At 37.7% G+C, this 19,866-nt stretch overlaps 1 protein-coding gene across 1 annotated transcript in view; it reads right to left on the reverse strand.

The window, feature by feature from the left end:
* Positions 1–19,866, reverse strand: part of LOC124593688 (disco-interacting protein 2 homolog C) — a 624,780-nt gene that overhangs the window by 40,401 nt on the left and 564,513 nt on the right. Inside the window, exons 16-21 of the mRNA XM_047131994.1 lie at positions 16,839–17,070; positions 13,705–13,817; positions 12,222–12,468; positions 11,480–11,619; positions 10,040–10,167; positions 3,321–3,485 (exon numbers count right to left, since the gene is read on the reverse strand). Of these exons, the coding sequence (XP_046987950.1) occupies positions 3,321–3,485; positions 10,040–10,167; positions 11,480–11,619; positions 12,222–12,468; positions 13,705–13,817; positions 16,839–17,070 (1,025 nt within the window). The remainder of the gene's footprint in view (positions 1–3,320; positions 3,486–10,039; positions 10,168–11,479; positions 11,620–12,221; positions 12,469–13,704; positions 13,818–16,838; positions 17,071–19,866) is intronic.

Here is a 19,866-nt window from a genome sequence, read left to right on the forward strand (position 1 = left end):
TGGTTCAGGTCCTTTTTTACCTCAGCCGCCCACTTGTTGATTCTAGTGGTTACCCAGTCAAAGATCTGTTTGGTCAGTCTGTGTGGTGGCATTCTGTATAGGTGTCCATAGAATTGTAGACTGTGTTTTCTAATCTTTTCTGTGATTGTCTCCGTATTTTTGTATAGTTCCTCTGTAGGTTTCTTGATCCATATTCCATTGTTGTTAGTTGCGCCAAATATTTTCCTAAGTATTATCCATTCTACTCTTTCTACTTGTCTGATATGTGTAAGCCCTAGTATTAGTGTGAATGCGAATTGGGATAGAACGAAGAAAGTGTGGGGGGTGGAGATGAGTTCGTAGGTTGAGTTTCAAGAACGTGTGGTACTGGAAAGGTGCAGGAGTTAACACACAAAAATACGAGAAATGACACAGGGAGAGCGACCAGTTTGAAAGTATAGGATTAATTATATTGGCAGGAGTAACATGGAGCATAAGTTGCTGCACCAACCATCAGTGTGGTCTTGCAGCCATCTGTTGTGCACAGCCGAGACGGTTGATACAGTGTGGCTCATAAGTAGAGCATGCAGTGCGGTTGTAAGACGACAAGAGAAACACTGGAAAGATGAGAAAGAAGGAGGGATATTGAATATAGTGACGCAAAAGAAAATAGTAACATAGGAAAACAGCACTGGGTTAGGATCGAAGTCATGCAAAAATCAAACAGTGGAAAACCCTGAAAGGAAAGTAACAATTATTGAAGAAGGAAAGTTGCTACTCACTATATAGCGGAGACGCTGAGCGCAGATAGGCACAAGCAAAAGATTCTCACAATTACAGCTTTCGGCCATTAACACCTTTGTCAATGACACACACACACACACACACACACACACACACACACACACACACACACACACAAATGCAACTCACACACAAAACTGCAGTCTCAGACAACTGAAACCACACTGTGAGCAGCAGCAGCACCAGTACATGATGGGAGTGGTGACTGGGTGTGGGTAAGCAGGAGGCTGGGGCAGGGAGGGGGAGGGATAGTATGGGAGGGGGGGGGGAGTAGTGTACAGTGAAGTGCTGCAGTTTATATTTGGGGGGGGGGGGGGGGGCAGGGAATAGTTGGGGGGGGGGGGGGTAGCAGAAAATGAAAGAAATAAAAGGACTGGGTGTGGTGATGGAATGACAGCTGTGTAGTCCTGGAATGGGAACAGGGAGGGGGCTGGATGGGTGAGGACAGGGAGTAACAAAGGATGAGGCCAGGAGGGTTACAGAAACATAAGATGTAATGCAGGGAAAGTTCCCACCTGTGCAATTCAGAAAAGCTGGTGTTGGTGGGAAGGATCCTTATGGCAGAGCCTGAAATGAAGGATATCATGGTGGGCAGCGTGTTCAGCAACAGAGTGGTCCATTTGTTTCTTGGCCACAGTTTGTCGGTGGGGTATGAGACATGAGGTAAGGGACTGGAAGCAGGGGGTTGTGCAAGGATGGACAAGTATATTGTGTAGGTTCGGTGGGCGGTGGAATTCTACTGTAGGAGGTGTGGTAAGGATAGTGGGCAGAACATTTCTCATTTCAGGGCACAATGAGAGATAATCGAAACCCTGGCGGAGAATGTAATTCAGTTGCTCCAGTCCTGAGTGATACTGAGTTACGAGGGGAATGCTCCCCTGCGGGCGGACAGTGGGACTTTGGAAGGTGGTGGGAGACTGGAAAGATAAGGCACAGGAGATTTGTTTTTGTACAAGGTTAGGAGGATAATTATGGTCAAAAATGCAGCATTTCACTGTCCGCCACCCGCACCATACTATCCTTCCTCCTTTCTGCCCCAGCCCCCTCCATGCCACCACCCAGTCACCACTCCCATCATGCACTGGTGCTGCTGCTCGCAGTGTGGTTTCAGTTGTCTGAGACTGCAGTCATCTGTGCGAGTTGCATTTGTGCGTGCGTGTGTGTGTGTGTGTGTGTGTGTGTGTGTGTGTGTGTGTGTGTGTGTTTTTTTTCCTCTTCTCATTCTTTACAATAAGTCGCCCCTGACACCTGGTTGTGGGTGACTTTCCTGAACTATACCCCTTTCCCTACAACTCTCCTTCACCTCCTGTTCCTTCCGCCAGAAGGAGCAGCCACTGGCTCCAAAAGCTTATGAAAGTTAAATCCAATTTTTTGTGTGTGAGTGTGCGCACGTGTGTGTGAGCGTGCGTGTGTGTGCGCATGCTCCTCTGCCACCGCTTCATGAGTATATTTCCTATCTATCCATTTACATTATATTATATTATATTATATTATCAATAATTGTAAAATAAGCCAGATACATAGGTAATGTTGTGTAACCAAGTAGGTCAGGCTGTAAAGTAAGAGATGTAATGACACACAACGAAGAGAATGATACAGACAGCAACAATACTCGAAGCTGTGTAATTAAATAAGCAAACATTGTAACAATATGAACTGACTGAATTAATGAAGTTGATGCACCTGGAACATAGTACGGATGAATCATGGTAAAATTATTATGAAATATAGTTTCTATCCGGAAATATACGCAACACATCTATTTACAAAATTCGTACAGAGTAACCCGATTGAAATTGTTATTCAGCTACGCGTAAAGATCTAGGATTTATGTTAGTATCAAAAACTGAACCCTGTATTTAAAAAGTTATGAACCTTTTTCTAAATCAAACATGATTGTGGAGAAGTATTTTATATATTATCACAATGTTAACTATATTGTTTCAGCATATTTATTATTCTGGTAAGACTAACAAATTGTAAATCCAAATTCTGTAACTTGTTTTGTACAACCAATTAACTTTCAATTGTAAACTTCAAAATCACTATTTTAAACACTGAACATATTTATATTTCAATTATTGTAAACTATATAAGGGCCAGAGGCAGCGGCCCTGGAATGGTTAGTACTGCCTCAGATTTTGTAGGGTCAATGTTACTTTGTCATTGCGGTGCGAATAAACAAGTTAATAAGTGGATTTTCATTTTGGCCATAATGTTACAAACTTGTTACACAACGGCTTGATTAAATGATTAAATATGGCTGTGTGTCGTGTGTATGTGGATGGAGATAGGTGGCAGGGGTTTGAAAGTTCACTTTCTCTGAATTCAAGCGAGTTATTACCAATCATAGCAACAAACATTCAGCTACTGTTGTCATTAATGTTTTGAAGTAAATAACTACTACTACTACTACTACTACTACTACTACTACTTCTTCTAAATACAATTGTTCTAAAATAGCTATAGGAAATTTATAATCTAAAAGGTATATGTACAAATCAAACAGTTCAAAACTGAGTATCTGATCAACTTACCTGCTTAGGCACCACAGTGCAAATCCAAGACCACAGTAAGGATCAAGGCACAACGCAATATGACGAGAAGGATAGAGTTCACAGGCTAGCTTCATTGATCTACAAAGTGATGTCACTGCAGCATGAGACATCTTAATGCCAGCTAGCATGCCCGTTGTTGAAACACTAAATACAGAAATGTGGAACAGGTCCTATTTTAGTTACAAATAAAACCTTGCATTTATAATTCTAAATACAAATTTAATAAAGAGTTAAGAACACAAAGCACATTCAAGGTGGAATGGCCAGTCAAAAAATGTGAGTTATCAATATACAGGGAGGGCCAATTCATGGTTTTCAAACATAGTAATACAGTAATGCTTTGCAGGGAAAGACAAATTAAACTCTGCAAATATATCTACAATACAATCTAAACTAGGAAGTTAAATAGTAAACATAAGAGGCGGTGAAATGGGCAGTAGTTCATTCACAAAAATTAAACAAAAATAAGAAAAAAAGAAACAGAAAATAAATTCAGATAGAAACTATGGACTCAGATGAAAGTAGGTTTATAACAGCAATTTTTGAAAGACTAGTTTCAATATGATAGTCCCCAGTAGACAGAAAGCATCAATGTATGAGTGTATGCCTGTAACAAAAAATCAAAACAACGGAGACCAACTAGCATAATCATTATGTATCAATGATTAGGGAGCTGAAAGCCCAGAAACAATGCTCTAGAATAAAATGTACAGAATGTGTGCTTTAATAAAACTTCTTTTCATAAAACTGTGTTACATAGACTCCAACACAGACTTTTCCCAAAGAAAGGCAAATGATGTGTGTTCTGGTCTCAGTCAATCACACAGTCATAATCTGTCAGGAAAGTTCTACACAATACATATTTGTTGCTGTGTGACTTCTACCTACAACCACCAATAGCCACTCACAATAAATGCTCTCCAATAAGACACACTCTTCACCAACATGAAATACTCAATTTCTCTGAACAACCCTATCTTATGCTTTTACTTTCCCTATACAGTACTCATTCTCTTTTACTTAAGCTTATTTACTTGTTCATGTGCTTTCTAACTTCTTAATAACAACAATTCATACTTTATTAACTAAGATATGTTAAAGTACAATGTTCTGAGTTTAATAACTTTCTTTTCATAGTTCCTCATGATTTAATACTTGGTTTTTAAACACAAATTAATAAAAATTTCTATAGCTGGTGTTAAGGAAGTATTTCCTTGAATGAGTTTGCAACAACACACATGAAAAATTTTGAACATTGTTCAACTAGATAAAGTGCAACAAAGATAAAATGCTTTGAGGTATTGTTTAACCATATTAAGGAACCTAACATTTGGTTTAACATATTGTCGTCACCACCACCACGATCACCAACAACAGTACACCCATTTATGGCTACTAAAATTATTGTAACATAAAATTTTAACTGAATTCATTATGAAATATTTAGCGTATGTTGTTCATACAGAATTTGTTGAGAAAAATCTATATCCAAAAGTAAAGAAAGCAAGAACTTCTCTGTTAAATGAGCACACAGCCAGCCATCAATAATAAACAATGAAGAATGCAGAAATGAAAACAATGAACAACCAACAGAGATTCAAAAACAGTGCCACATACTGTTACCTTTTATGAAGGTGAAGAAACGATTTCCTTCAAATTTTAACATGCGTTGCACCTAAAGGTATCCTGTCACTGTACTAGAAAGCATTCACAGGTAACTGCTGGAGTTTCACGACATCACAGTGTGGAATTTCACATCCCACCACAATGCAAAGCCTGACTGGAGGAGTCTGCCAAGTCGTACTTTTGCCTTGTGGAGAGGAACGCGGCTAATGAGATGCAACATTGGTTTCATGACATGAACAGATCATGGCAGACACCATATTGGATTAAGTTATATGGAATTGAACCCCATACCTGGTAGTTTTTAGGACTCCGTAGCTCAGTCAGTAACAAAGGACCCTTATAGGATCACTTCACTGTCCATATGTCTGTATGACTGTTAAGAACCCTTTTTCTCAGGAATGGATGGAGATATGAAGTTGTAATTTATGTCAAATACTGAAGTCTACTGTCACTTGGTGGTGTAAAAAAATTTAAGCTTCTAAGTCAATGCAATTAAAAGGTACAGCCATTCATGGCACATATTTTGATACTTGCAAACTCACTCACTAAAACTATAGATAAACTATCTATCTGTAATTAAGTTTGTACAGAATCCTTCGAGAACGAGCCCTACTCACACTTGTCTGGTTTTTTATATTATAGTATAACAACAGTAGTTAAAGGCTACTCATATCTGATGCTTTCTGTATTATAACTTGCGTGCTGTGAATGATAATGGTGCACTGCTTTAAGTTAGACACTGCTGACATGCTGGAATTGTAGCATAATTGATAGTCACGAACCATAAAGGTAAAGTACGGGTCTGGCTACCTGTGCACTCTTTTTTTTATGTTTTCTAAGAGATTCTGGGAGTTTATTACTAATTTGTACAAATATGAACTGAAATACTTGGTGTTATTTATATTACTATACAAAGATAAGTTGTCATTTAATGTTGTTCCCAAAAATTTCAAAACATTCTTGAATGATTTATTTCAAATTTTTATATGATACTCTAATAAAAATTCAGATGGACATGGTCTATACATGTTTTCTAAACAACAATGTGCCGGTTTTCTACTAATCCGACTGCAAGAAATAAAATGCTGTGCTCTGTTGTACTATACTGTGAAAATGTGTGGTTTCATTAACTTTCTCACAGTCAGTTTTAACTGCTATAGCGGAGCATATAAAACATTAGACAAACGGTTTCTCTCAAATACATTCTCCCTCTTTACATATAATTTTAACCAAAATTTTATGCACAACAATCTTCTATTTTGTTTTCTTCCTCACAGCCGGTTTTAACAGAAAATAGGAAAGCTGTATTTATAACTTTTTTGTGTATGTTTAGAAAACTAGTACAAAATCTGAAATGTCAAAAATGCTGTAATCCTACCTGTCGGCAGATTAAAATTATATGAAATACTGACATTGAAGCTATGATCTTCACAGATCCAGGAACTGGAGAGACCTCTCTCTATCAAATAAATGATACCAACTGATATATGTATTCATTTCAAGTGACTTCAACTCAATGTTTCATTTGCAGTAACAATAAACAAGGCTCAAGGTCATAGGGAGGGTGGAAGAGGAGGTGGACAGAGGGGTGGGAAGGAAATGGACGAAGGATGGATTGGGGGGGGGGGGGTGGGGGAGGGGGGCAGGAGGAGATCAGAATGTACCGTATTTACTCGAATCTAAGCCCCACCTCAAAAATGAGACTCGAAATCAAGGGAAAAAAATTTTCCCGAATCTAGCCGCACCTAAAATTTGAGACTCGAAATTCAAGGGGAGAGAAAAGTTTTAGGTCGCACCTCCAAATCGAAACAAAGTTGTGCCATTGTAATATGAGACACAATTTAGGTCAAATGAATGACGATACAGCTACAGTAGTTTGGTTCGAGCCGTAATCTTTGCACTTAAAGCTTTACTAGGCAGCCACTGTTATGCGTCAGGCGCTCCAACTGTGTTTATATGGGTACCCTTCATTTTTCACGTGCTTCATCTGGTTTGAATTGTTTGCTTATTTTTCTTTGATCTGATAAGTGCCATTCTCTTTGTTATAGGTGTTTACGTCATTCTAAGCTGAAAATGCATTATTGTACTGTGTCATACATGGTTTGTCGCATTCTGATGAGTGTTTACAGCCTGTCGCTGCTCATGGCATGGCTTGCTTTTGTGTGCGCTACCGCCGCTTACAATTAAAAAAGAGGAATCGTCTCATTAGTGAAACAATGGCAAGAGACTGCTATTTGCTGTTACTTACACAGCTGCTTTCTTTGATAATTATCAGCAAGAACCAAATAATAGGCTGCGTACGACAGAAGATGTTCTGAACAAGAGTTTAGTAAAAAATTTTCTCCGTTTGAAAACCTTTGCAGACACCTCTTTAGTACATTACATTCTGCACAGAAATTAGAGTCATCTTAGATTTAAAAATCTAGTCAACTGTCGTGCTTCATTTCTGACTGTATCACTATTAGGCATAAGAATAACATGAATATAAACATGACATGATATGTATATTCTTCCACGTTTGCTGTTGTCTCACTCTAGTTTCATAGTTTATTAGGCAGACAGGATTTAAATGAGATAGCAGCAAACATGAAACAATTCATGGCAAAATGTTTATACTCGCATTATTCTTATGGTGAAGAGAATACTGGATGTGATTCACAATTCATAAAAGTTCCTATTAGCAACTATCTCTTCTCACAGGTAGGAAAAAATTCAGAACAAAGAGTTGGCCATATTGACAAACATCCCAAACAGTCTTGCCAGTCGGGTTTTTGTAGTACATTGAAATGCTGCTACATTCGAAGATGAACAATACGGAATTTGTATTTACTTCGTTGGATAATGTATGAATGAAAATGCAGAGGTCAAAACTCAGGGTGGAGAAAAAAGCTCGTCTTCCACCTTTTTTTTTTTTTTTTTTTTAATTTATTTTCTGAAGCAGAGGTTTTGGCACCAGTATTTATCTTTGTGACAGCAAAGCATGCCTGTGTAGCACTGCATACATTCGACGGCAGAAGTTAGTTATGGCGGCACCTACCAACATTTTTCAGAACTTCCGCTTATTTTGCACTCGATTCTAAGCCACAGGCGGTTTTTTGGATTCGAGTAAATACGGTATACCACTTCCTGTACATATTTGGCAATAGCAAAGCATTGCCAGGTTCGCTAGTTTATTATAATTAAGAGCACTCACTGTTCAAGACAGAGTTTGTTTTGATTTTCCGAATGTGCCAGGGTACATAAACCAATGAACAGCTAGTTTATGAACTACATCACTGGTCGATTCCCTTGCTGTTCAGTGCAGTTTATACTACAGAGAGAACAACACTGATAGTATGTGGTCACAGGAATAAAAGTGTGCCTTATTAGACTTATTCGGGGAGGAGGAGGAGAGCTTGTACAATGTTAGAAGTACGAATTATCACAATAAGCACTGCTAAGCCAAAGCTACCCTCCATTTCTGATGAAGTGAAATGCATCAGGCCAAAGCTACTGACAGCAAAGGAATGCCAAACAAAATTTTTAAATAAGCAGAACTTTCACAATGTGGAAATTAGGCAAATAAGAGTGAGCGGAAGTTGGTCTTGGGAAGATGATTTAAGTATTTTTCTGTTAATAATGTATTTTATAATATAACTTTTTTCCAAATGCAATTTGCAGTAAATTTTGTTTGTCATTGTCAGTGGCAGCATACGTAGTATCCCACTACCAGCAGTTCACTATTCCAGCCTTCAATGAGCCCAGAATTGTTTTCACAATTTTCTCTGTTTTTCTTAAATGACTGCTAACAGAGTTAATGCATCTATTTTACATGTTTACATTCTTGTAGACAAACTGTGTTATTTGTACCCAGATGCGGCTGACAACTGCTGCTGGGAGTGCTGCAGCTGCAAATCATGATGGGGAGCACACTCCGCGAGATGTAGCATGTCATTTCAGAGCATGCAGCTATCACGATGGATACAATGTCTGGTGCGTTTTGTGACAACAAACACATCCCGTGTGAGGATGGCTTAACAGAGAGTAGATAAAAATGAATCTAAATGTAAGAGCATTATGGCATTAATTTAAATATTCAAAAAATAGGGAATGTACTCCCAAAAGGATTGACATCAACACCACATAATAACATTTAGCATACTGCCACTGATCCACAGCAGCAGGATGGAGGCTTAGTTACCATCAATGAAATTTATTTCCCTTCACTTTTCTGCAACAGTAAATTGTCAAAGACAACTATCTATCTAACATCAAATCAGTAGTTCTACTAGAAATTTGAGTCCCTCAGTACACAGAAAGAATGAAAATAGTATACATTTATTTATTTTCTCTCTCTCTCTCTCTCTCTCTCTCTCTCTAATGGTTGTTTCCTATAACAACCTGCTGTCTGTAAATTCTCAGCTGGCTAATACAGCAATGTAAAATATCAACATTCAGCTTTGTTGGATGCAAAATGAACGCAATTACCACCAAAAGACAAAATATTTTTGTTTTAATCTACATTTCTGTCAATATGGGCTGCTCTCTTCCCTTTTCTTTCAAATACATTGATAGGCCACAAAAACTTCTACGGCATAAATGTAAGTGACATGTATTGTGATTCATTCACCTCATTCTACACAGCATGGATCTAAGTATGCTCGGGTAAATTCTAATTCACTGCTGTGATAATCTTTTCAAAAACCCTCTTGTTAATATACTACTCAGCACTGTATAAAGATATATCTTGCTTACTGATGCTAAAATTTCTGTAACTGTCAAGAAGAAGAAACTTATTTGTAAGTGCCGAAAATCTCTTGGCATTATCTATACTTTTCCTGTGACGCATGGTAATATTATGAAGCTTCTCTTCACTACTAAAACTTTTAATTTTAACAATATTAGGGAAAGGATAGACTGCTACTCATTGTAAATATGATCTACTGAGATGGAGACAACTGGCTGCAAAGTTGAGTAGCAATCTGTCCTTTTCCTAATACTGTTGTTATTCCAACCTGGAGTTTCCATTGTTTAAGCTTTTAGTTTTGTTACATCTTGCTCTGTATTACCGGCCAATCAAAATTCTTTTCTACCTGAAATCTAGGTAAGCCAGCATTTCTGCAGTTGGTGCCCGATACATTGTAGGCAGCTTCTTCTTTGGCATGTCATCTGTGTCAAGTGTGATAGGCCAAGACTTTATATCCACCACATTACTTGCTTCCTAGAACAAAAGACATCTTACTCCAAACAATGAACATTGTTGCAATTTAAAATAAACAGAAATAATTACATCTACAAAAAATGGACATCATTAAATACTAGAGAATTACGTACACAAAAAGGGTACTACTAATCCAACATTTATTACTAGTTCTGCCATAATACTATTATATTGGTGTTCAAAGTACAGCAAGTACTCTGAAATAGAAGCTTCCAACACTGAGAAACATTTGAAATATGACAGTCTCTCCTCACATACTGAACTTTTGGTGTTTCCTTGTTGCTATTCACTTTCCTTTTTTCTTACAACTAACTTTTCTCAATTTTCTGTATCTCAAGTTTCTCAGTCATTGCTTCTGTATAACTGATCATGTCTTCCTTTATGTAGTATTCTCCGTCCTGTGGAGTAACTGGTTATTCCATGGTGTGATACACAATCAGCTTTTCCACTCAAGTGAATATTGAGCCTCTTACTCTCACTACATACCAAGATGTGTATAGTACAAAATTTTGAAAAAAATCAAGTCATTCTGGTATTCATAAAAACAGCAATAGTAGAACATTTAGTTTCTCACTAACATCTTTCTATAATTGAGATGAAATGAAGCCCTTTTCCACATAACTAGAAGAGGGCATGACACTCTTGTCACAGAGGTTATACCCCTGGGGAACACACACCTGCAAGACGTGTCCAATACAACCAACCAATCACATCCTACTCCAGTCCCATCACATCACAGCATATCCTATCTTATTACAAAAGCTGAAAGTAATCATATAACACCACTGCTGTGATTTCTCCACAGCATTCTATGAGGACATGACCACTGACCAGGTCTCCACACAAATGAATAGCCACCACCAAACTGTGGCCAAGAGAAAGTTGACCATCTGACGGCAGGACATACTACCAAACACAACATGCGCAATTCCGAATGACTGCTTCAAACCAGTCACATATGAAAAATCCAGACAACAGGAAACAACTGATAAAAATAATATCATCTTTCAATTTAAACAGTGTTTTTTAGATCAGTGTTCCAAGGATCTGGCTGGTGCAGACAAGTTATTCAATGCAATGGAAAATACATACTCTAAGGAAGACATTGTCAGACATACAGAAGCAATGACACAGACGCTGTGACTTTCTGTACATTGAAAAAGATTATTGTAAGAAAAACTGACAACATAATTTTATTAAGTGATGGCAAGATTTGTCACTTTGTTACAGCATAAACATACTCTTCCTGAGTAATAGCACAGTTTGTGACTTATGGCAAGCTATATTTAAGGTTAACAATCTGTATACTGACCTTGGATTTTAGAAGCTTTATTACATTCTGATTGGATAAAACAAGAACAGATTTGCTGACGTCAACAATCATTCTCACAGTAGGAAGTGTAGTCTGCAAATTTTGAGGATGTGGTGGTCTTATTGTTACTGGCACAGCACCTGTAATCAGATCAAATATGCTTAACAAACACTAGAAAAACCAATCAATTACAAAACATAAATTGTCACAGGAAATGCTTTAATTTTATTTTCTATAACTAAATAAATTCTAATTTCAGTTGGGATTTACACTAAAATACAAAATATGGGTGAGATCAAATGATAGAAAGTCCAGGATGGAATGTGAAAAGGACAGATTGCTACTTAGCCTATAGAGGAGACAGTGCGTCAAAAACACACATGGCAAAAAGACTGCCATACATTTAAGCTTTCGGTCAGAAGGTCTTCTTCTGAATTAGAAGACACACACACACACACACACACACACACACACACACACACACACACACACACACACACACACAAGCCACTGTCTCTGGCAGATGAGGCCAGACTGTGCACTCCAATAGCACCTCATCAGACAAACAATATGGTGTGCGTGGTAGTGGTAATGAGGAGGCTGGAGTGAGGAGGAGGAGGAGGAGGAGGAGGAGGAGGAGGAGGAGGAGGGATAGCAAGGTAGGGATGGGGGAAGATGAAATATGAGCATGAGGTACATAATATCAAAACAATAAATTACACTAGTCCAATGGTATACGTACCAACATAAAGGCAACCATAGAATGCACAAATGAGATCAATTCCAGGTGGGAAGATGAGTGCCACATGATCGCCTGTATTGATCTTTCCTTTCTCGAGTAAAAGGTTGCCAACCCTTTCAGCTTTCTTATGTAGTTGTGAGCAGGAAAGTGTGACTGCTACAGTTCCTTTACTATTGAGCAATGTAAATATAACATGGTCAGCTGTGCTCTGTGCCCTCCACTTCAGAATTTCTGATATGAATTGGTACTGTTTTAAGAGAAAAGAGAAATACTGATGAAAACAGCATACACCAGCAATGCAAATATATTTTTTAAATGGAAATTACTTTGATCAACAGCTAAATAAAAGTGCAACATCTAAAAAGTAAAATTTCTACCTCTGCTTATTAAGGCAGTTGAAGGATATTTCCTGAAAAGCATCATTAAATTTTGCACAACTGGTCCTGAAGTATCACTCGACATGACATGACTACTATTTTAAAAAATCAGAAGTTTCTTTTACCTTGGTCATAAATAACCCCACATACCAAAAGTATTTCGTAAGAGTTGTAGTATGTGTCAAAACTTTAAAACCTGCATTCATTAAAATAATGTTAATATGTAACCATATATAAGTTTAGTGATTCAAGAACTCTTATAAATCAATGAAAATAATCATTTTTATGAGAATATAATGTAACTGGATAGACAAAAAATCTACTAAACAAGTGACGGCAGGAGAACACATACGTATATAAAGGTACTTAAGTTTGCAAGCTTTGGAGCCAGTGGCTCCTCCTTCTGGCAGTACAGTTTAAGGGGAAGGAAGGGGGATGAAGTAAAAGAACTGGTGTGGTTTAGGAAATGGGGAGAGTTTGGGAAAGTTTCTCAGAGCCCTGGGTTAAAAGAGACTTAATGGACAGGACGAGTGTGTCTTTCCTTCTTGTCTCGTCTGGTAAGCCTCCCCTCAACCAGAGTTCTGGGTGACTTTTCTGAACTCTCTCCATTTCCTGATTCATCCTTTTTCTTCAATCCTTCTATCAGAAAAAGGAGCCACTTCGTCTGAAAGCTTGCAAGTTTAAATGTGTGTGTTCTCCTGCTGCCACTTGGCGAGTAGATTACAATTACAGTCTATTTTTTAAAAATCAATTACATTATACAAGGTCTAATAAGTAATAATCCAAAGACATTTCTGCAGTCAGATGTCGTCGTGAATGAAGTTGATGTTGCACTATTAGCAAAAAAATTATCAATATTCCCTGTATCCAGTTTTATCTTAAATACACCCCCCATCAGTTTTTTTACTCCAAAACTGTTGTGATACTACCAAAAAACTTCTTAATGTTCAGTATAACAGCTTAAAGGTCTCTGCTGTATGATAATTACAAATTTATCAGTAAATTTTTGTGTGATCTTGCCAATCTTTAATTCACATGGTTTTTATTTTTAGGTTTATGTGCTGCATAACAAAAATGTACACTGTGAATTCAGACAATAGTCTCACCTTCCTTGCTGAGTCAGATTCCTCATCCACAATTCCCATGTCTCTTCCTTGGGCAGATGCAAGCCGATTGCCTTGCACTATGTTGCCTACCATGACAGAGGCAGGCCCAACGTCTGTAACAAAGTCAGCAGCTAGGAAGCCACATTACAAAAAGAAATTATTGTTACTACTTCAAAAAAAGTTAAAAACACAAAAGAAAACACCAAAAAAAAAAATTATTTTCTTTTGCACTACCACTACACTACTGAATGAACTCACAAAATATATGCTTAATCTACGTGTCTGTACGAAACTGTTAGTAGCTATTAAAGAAATACCAAATAAACAACCTTAAATATATTAAAACCTCAACTACAACAAATGAGTGCTTTTTCATGCAGTTATTAACAGAAAATACTACCTTCACCTCAAGCTACATTATAAGTAAATAATTTTCCACTCTTTATGTTCAGAGTAATATTCACTGTCTCACACAAAATTAATATTCACTGTCTCACACAAAATTCTGTTAATTACTTCATCAACATTAAACAGAAAAAAGTCAAAAAACCTAATTTTTTCGGTTACTGTAACCTCTTTCATCAGTTCCCTTTGTAATCTGTTTGCCTTTTGTGATGTGTTCACCACTTTTTTTTCCTTACCTCCCACAAGCATACTTGTTCTCTCTGCCTTAACATCAACTAAGAAATACATTAAAATTCAAAATACAAGAGTCTAAATTGCAGATTTGTACTAGGTAGCATGTAAGTGGCTACTTACCAGCTGCTGAAACAGGAGAAGCCAAAGAACAGCTAAGAGACACACAAACAGACAAAACTGAGCTGTCACATCTTTAACCATGTTTTTTTTTCAGAATGATAAGGAAAGGCATTATTTTGTCTCTGGTGACTAAAGGAGTCCTACAACTGTACTGAAATTCCATTGTATTGGAATATAGCAACTATCGGCACATTCTGAAGAGACTTTATTTCATTAAAACATGAATGTTTAGATTATGTCTTGCTCATGAATTCATTGTTTATATTCAATACAGCTGTTCCAAAGTAGATAGTGCACACTCAGTACATATTCAATTAACCTACTGAAATGGAAAAACTGAGATAAGATCATGATAAATCCTGGATGACCCTTACTATCAACAGCAATGGAAGAATGCTCGAAATGATGTCACCAAAGTAAGCTTGCAACATTTTTCCAATTTCTATTCACAGTAAGGCCATCCCAGCTTTATCTCAATCTTAACTCAAAACTTTTCCTATTAATACAATAACTGAGTATGGATCCAACCCAATGGACTGGATAGGGAGACAACCACAGGAAGAGCCAGATAATTAGATCTGGCCTACAGGCGAACACAGAACAAGTAAAAGTACAACAAATGGGTGTTATCCTACAAGGCCAAAATCAGACACTATAACTCGGCAGTACAACCTGGAGAATTGTATGCCTCAGAGTGTCTTATTTTAAAGAGAAAAGGGAAGCTTCAGGAATTCAAAAAGAAAGAAGAGTCTGAGGAAAATTCTCAGACCAATGAGGACTACTGATGGGACTTGAAAGAAGACGAAAAACAAAGCACTATCCAAGCAAATCAAAAAGAGGAATGAGAAATGAGGAAGTGGAGGTTGAATTTCTACAGATACTTACTGTGGATGGATGAATGCAAACTGACCAAAAGGAGCTTCAACTACATCGTGGAGTGAAAGGCGACATCTAAATGGGTAAATGACATGAAAGGGGATGCTGCAGAAGTTTGAATTACACCATGGATAGTCCATAAAAGAGGAGAGTTTCAAGAGAAACCACCAAACAGTTGGCCCAAATGGGTCATTTCTGAGGAGGAAAGGGTGGTGGTGGTGGAGGTTAGTGTTTAACGTCCCGTCGACAACGAGGTCATTAGAGACGGAGCGCAAGCTCGGGTTAGGGAAGGATTGGGAAGGAAATCGGCCGTGCCCTTTCAAAGGAACCATCCCGGCATTTGCCTGAAACGATTTAGGGAAATCACGGAAAACCTAAATCAGGATGGCTGGAGACGGGATTGAACCGTCGTCCTCCCTAATGCGAGTCCAGTGTGCTAACCACTGCGCCACCTCGCTCGGTGAGGAGGAAAGGGAAAAAAAGTGACAGAATGAAGCGGTCCTGGGAGGAGAAGAGTAGTTGCAGTCTATAGGCCAAATTCAATTTTTTTAAATTTATTTTTTCTTTTTTAATTGAGTATGTAGTTCAACTAAAGTGTGTACCTTTTGCATGAAACATTGTAGTAAATGAAAATGAAAAAAACCAAAAATGAGCACAGAATGTTTGACATTGGTCACTGTTTAGTTAAATAACGTCCATTCATCACAAGTGACAGGCAACTGACATTCTGTTACAGTTTATAAAGATGCAAAAGTGAAAAGGGAAAAAAAGGAGTGATCTCAAATGTTTGAATCAAGACAGAGAGAATCTACAGGCAAGCAGCCAGATGCAGCAATGGACTTCAATAACTCAGAAACAACTCAATTTTGTTGGTTTTTTACTTTTTACACCACAACTGGGACATTTTTGCTTTCATTAAGCAACATTAATATGAAGATACAAACCACCAAAGAAAATATTAAGAAAGCAAAAGAAACACATAAGTTACCAAACCTTACTGCTGTCCTACAAAATGTCTTCTTAATACTGAGCAGAGCACCTAGCTTCAGTTTAGTTTGTCAACATTCCATATATTTGTCCAATTCTGCTGCTGGATGGCACAGCTGTAATGTTTACATGGGCATCGTCTATACTACATCAAGAAGGAACTGAACTGATTCTCAAGGCCACATAACATATATTGCTAAACATTCCCTTGGCCTGTATTGTTGATATTTACTAATGAAACCTGTTCACCTTCTCTGACAAAAAGTAGTGCCTTGAAGTCCTAGTAAGCCAAGAAATGTATTATCAGACAAATCAGCATCCACGAGAAATACACAGTTAACCCTTTTCTCTCTTGCTGCCTAACTTCTTGTAGGTGGCTTTGATGCTTCTTTGATGAACCGGAAACATGCATTCACATGCAAAATTTTCATCTGATATTTCTGACACAGTGGAACATGTACAAGAACATACATATTCTCTTTGCTTTCGTGGGTGGTAAATAAGCAATATACCTGAATGTATCTCACGAGGTTTGGGCAGATTTGTGACACAAGTGTGCGGGCAAAGTAGCACATTAGCTGGATGAAGAGTTCCCTCTAAGAACCGACGCTTTGTTTCTGAGAGATGAATTCCACCAAGAGGTGTCTTAGGTAAGTAGTTTGGTGGCACAAGAGCCAGACAATAGATGCCAACTTGATGAATTGAGTCAACTGCCTGGAGAACCCGTGACATCCATTGGAAACTCTGTAAATAGAGAATATGCAATTAAAAGAAACATAAAAAACAAAGTCAACACAAAAAATAAATTTATTTTCAGCTGTCATGACAACACTGATAATTAAATAACAAAATACTTAACTTAAGGCAACATACTTGAGGATGGAAGGAAACTTGTGGCTTAGTGGTGTTACACATTTCATGAAAATGGATGAAGATAAGTAGAATGCAGTTTAAAACAATTTAATTTCTGAAAGGGGACTGAGCTCCACGTGCAATCCAAGTTTAGCGAAGCACACTGAAGCACTGCATCAGCTCTCATTACCATTTATCACTGGATCAATCAATTAAATGTTCTATGATCAGTACAGATTTGCCATGTTCTAGACAACAGAATGATGTTTCATCTGAAGAAACTGTCAGTAAAATTTACTTTATTGTGATACAACACTACTGAATTAAGATTTGTGACTGCTGATATGACAAGCATTTCATATGAATAGGTACATACATCAGTCAAAGCAGGAAGCTGGAAGTACTCTTCTAAGAGCAAAAAACCATTCTGACAGTGGGAGGGACAAAATAATGTGTCAGTGACAAGGTACCATTAGAGATGGGGTACAAGTTTAAAGTGGATACAGAAAGGGAAGGAAATCTGCCATGCATTTTTCAACAGAATCACCCAGCCATTTACCACAAGCAATTCTGGTAAACCATGGAAAACCTACATCTATAGAGCTGAGAGGGGATATCACCATCCTTCCAAATGTGAACCCAGTATCTTATCACTGCACCATGTTACTTGATTCCATGAGGAAAGTGACAGGATTTTATTTTTCTTTGTTTGCAGGGGATTGAAGGATATCAGCTTGGCTGATTATTTTGTCACCTTTGGAAACATTATTGGGATTTACACATGGAGACTCAAACAAGAAATGTTAAAGATTAACATGATTTAAGAGAAATATGGATCTCAGCCACACTGGGCTTTGAATTAAATTCAAAAACTACAAGTGAAAATTTCTTCCTGACTGGGACTTGAACTCTGACCTCTTGCTTTATGCAAGCAGCCACCTTAACCACTTTGGCTATGCATCCCTTCCAACCCAGGTCCTCAACCTATCACACACTGAACACGTAGTGCCTTGATGGTAATGATAACTTCAGTACAGATGCACACTATGTTCGAATCATATGTCTGCTTGTGTCTGTATGTGTGGATGGATATGTGCGTGTGTGCTAGTGTATACCTGTCCTTTTTTTCCCCGCTCCCGGGATTGGAATGACTCCTTACCCTCTCCCTTAAAACCCACTTCCTTTCGTCTTCCCCTCTCCTTCCCTCTTTCCTGATGAGGCAACAGTTTGTTGCGAAAGCTTGAATTTTGTGTGTATGTTTGTGTTTGCTTGTGTATCTATCGACCTGCCAGCGCTTTTGTTCGGTAAGTCACCTCATCTTTGTTTTTTTATATATAATTTTTCCCACGTGGAATGTTTCCTTCCATTATATTTGATATATTTAACATGACTTGTTCATTTTAGTCATCATGTTAATAATGAAAAACCATTTAAATCGGTTGTAATTAACTTTTTCATTAATTACTTGAACATTCTGATGTAAACACTACTGATTTTCCGTAATTTTGAGACTATGAAATTATCATACAGAATGTTAACCTGAAATTCTGTTTTTGCACTTTGTTCTGTACCTCAGCTAATGTCAGGAGTAAAATATAATGTGAAATCAAGATGTAATTAATGATTTTATGATAGGTATTGTTACTGTAACTTCATTAGCAAATTTCCCCACATGGGTCAAAAAGAACAATATTTAGAATATGTATCCAGAATGAATCATCATTTAGTGTCTTTAAAACTGGACTAATAATTTGTTGTAAATCATTAGCTTTTCAATACAAATCAGTAAATGTAATTAAATGTAACTGTTTTTGACAATAAGCCGAAGAACATATACAGTTAAGATGGAGTATATATTGAGCAGAGCAAAGCACTTATCAGTCGCATTTTCGCCAATGTAATGTTGCAAAGCCTGTAACAGTTGCTATATGAACATCTTCGTACGTATATGCTTGCAGAAAATGTATCTGCTGTTATACATCTGCTGTTAAAAGGATTCATCAGTGTGTTGGAAAATATTATTTTAACACCCAAGTTTTCATCACGTTCGAAATCCAGACAAATCTGCACATTATATCCTCTAATGGACTTCATTGGTGGAGGAGATTCGACAATTCAAAGCTGCAAAATTTACATCACTCTCGTACTCATTCTCGTAATGAGAAGTATTTTAGCCTGAACTGCAGCTGGAGTAACATTAGATAGCAAAGGTTTTCTGTACAGCCCAAGCAGTTATGGTGACTGCTCACATAGAGAGAGAAATCCGGATTAAAGTCTCGGTCCGGCACACATTTTTCTTTGTCGTCATTGAATTTAATTCTGTACCCAACTGGAAGTGATATCTGTATTTCTCTTAAATCATGTACACATACATGGTCACTGCATCAACAATGGTGTCTGTTCTGTTGGACCTATCCACCAAAAGTTCATACGGTATTGAAAGATTGGCATGTATTAAAGTACTCTTGTGCCAAAACAAGGTCCTTGTCACTGTGATGGCAGAAGTGGACAAGTCTGGCCCTGCAAGTAGTTCCCACATCATACAATTCCATTCATCGAAAGAGAGAGAGAGAGAGAGAGAGAGAGAGAGAGGGAGAGTTTATTTCTGTCTTATTACTGAAGAAATTGAGGTTTGGTGTCTTGCTTGACCTCATGTTATTCTCTATGGTTTTGCCAAACTTATTGAGC

The sequence above is a fragment of the Schistocerca americana genome, chromosome 1 (genome assembly GCF_021461395.2).
Source record: "Schistocerca americana isolate TAMUIC-IGC-003095 chromosome 1, iqSchAmer2.1, whole genome shotgun sequence".
Classification (NCBI taxonomy): domain Eukaryota; kingdom Metazoa; phylum Arthropoda; class Insecta; order Orthoptera; family Acrididae; genus Schistocerca; species Schistocerca americana.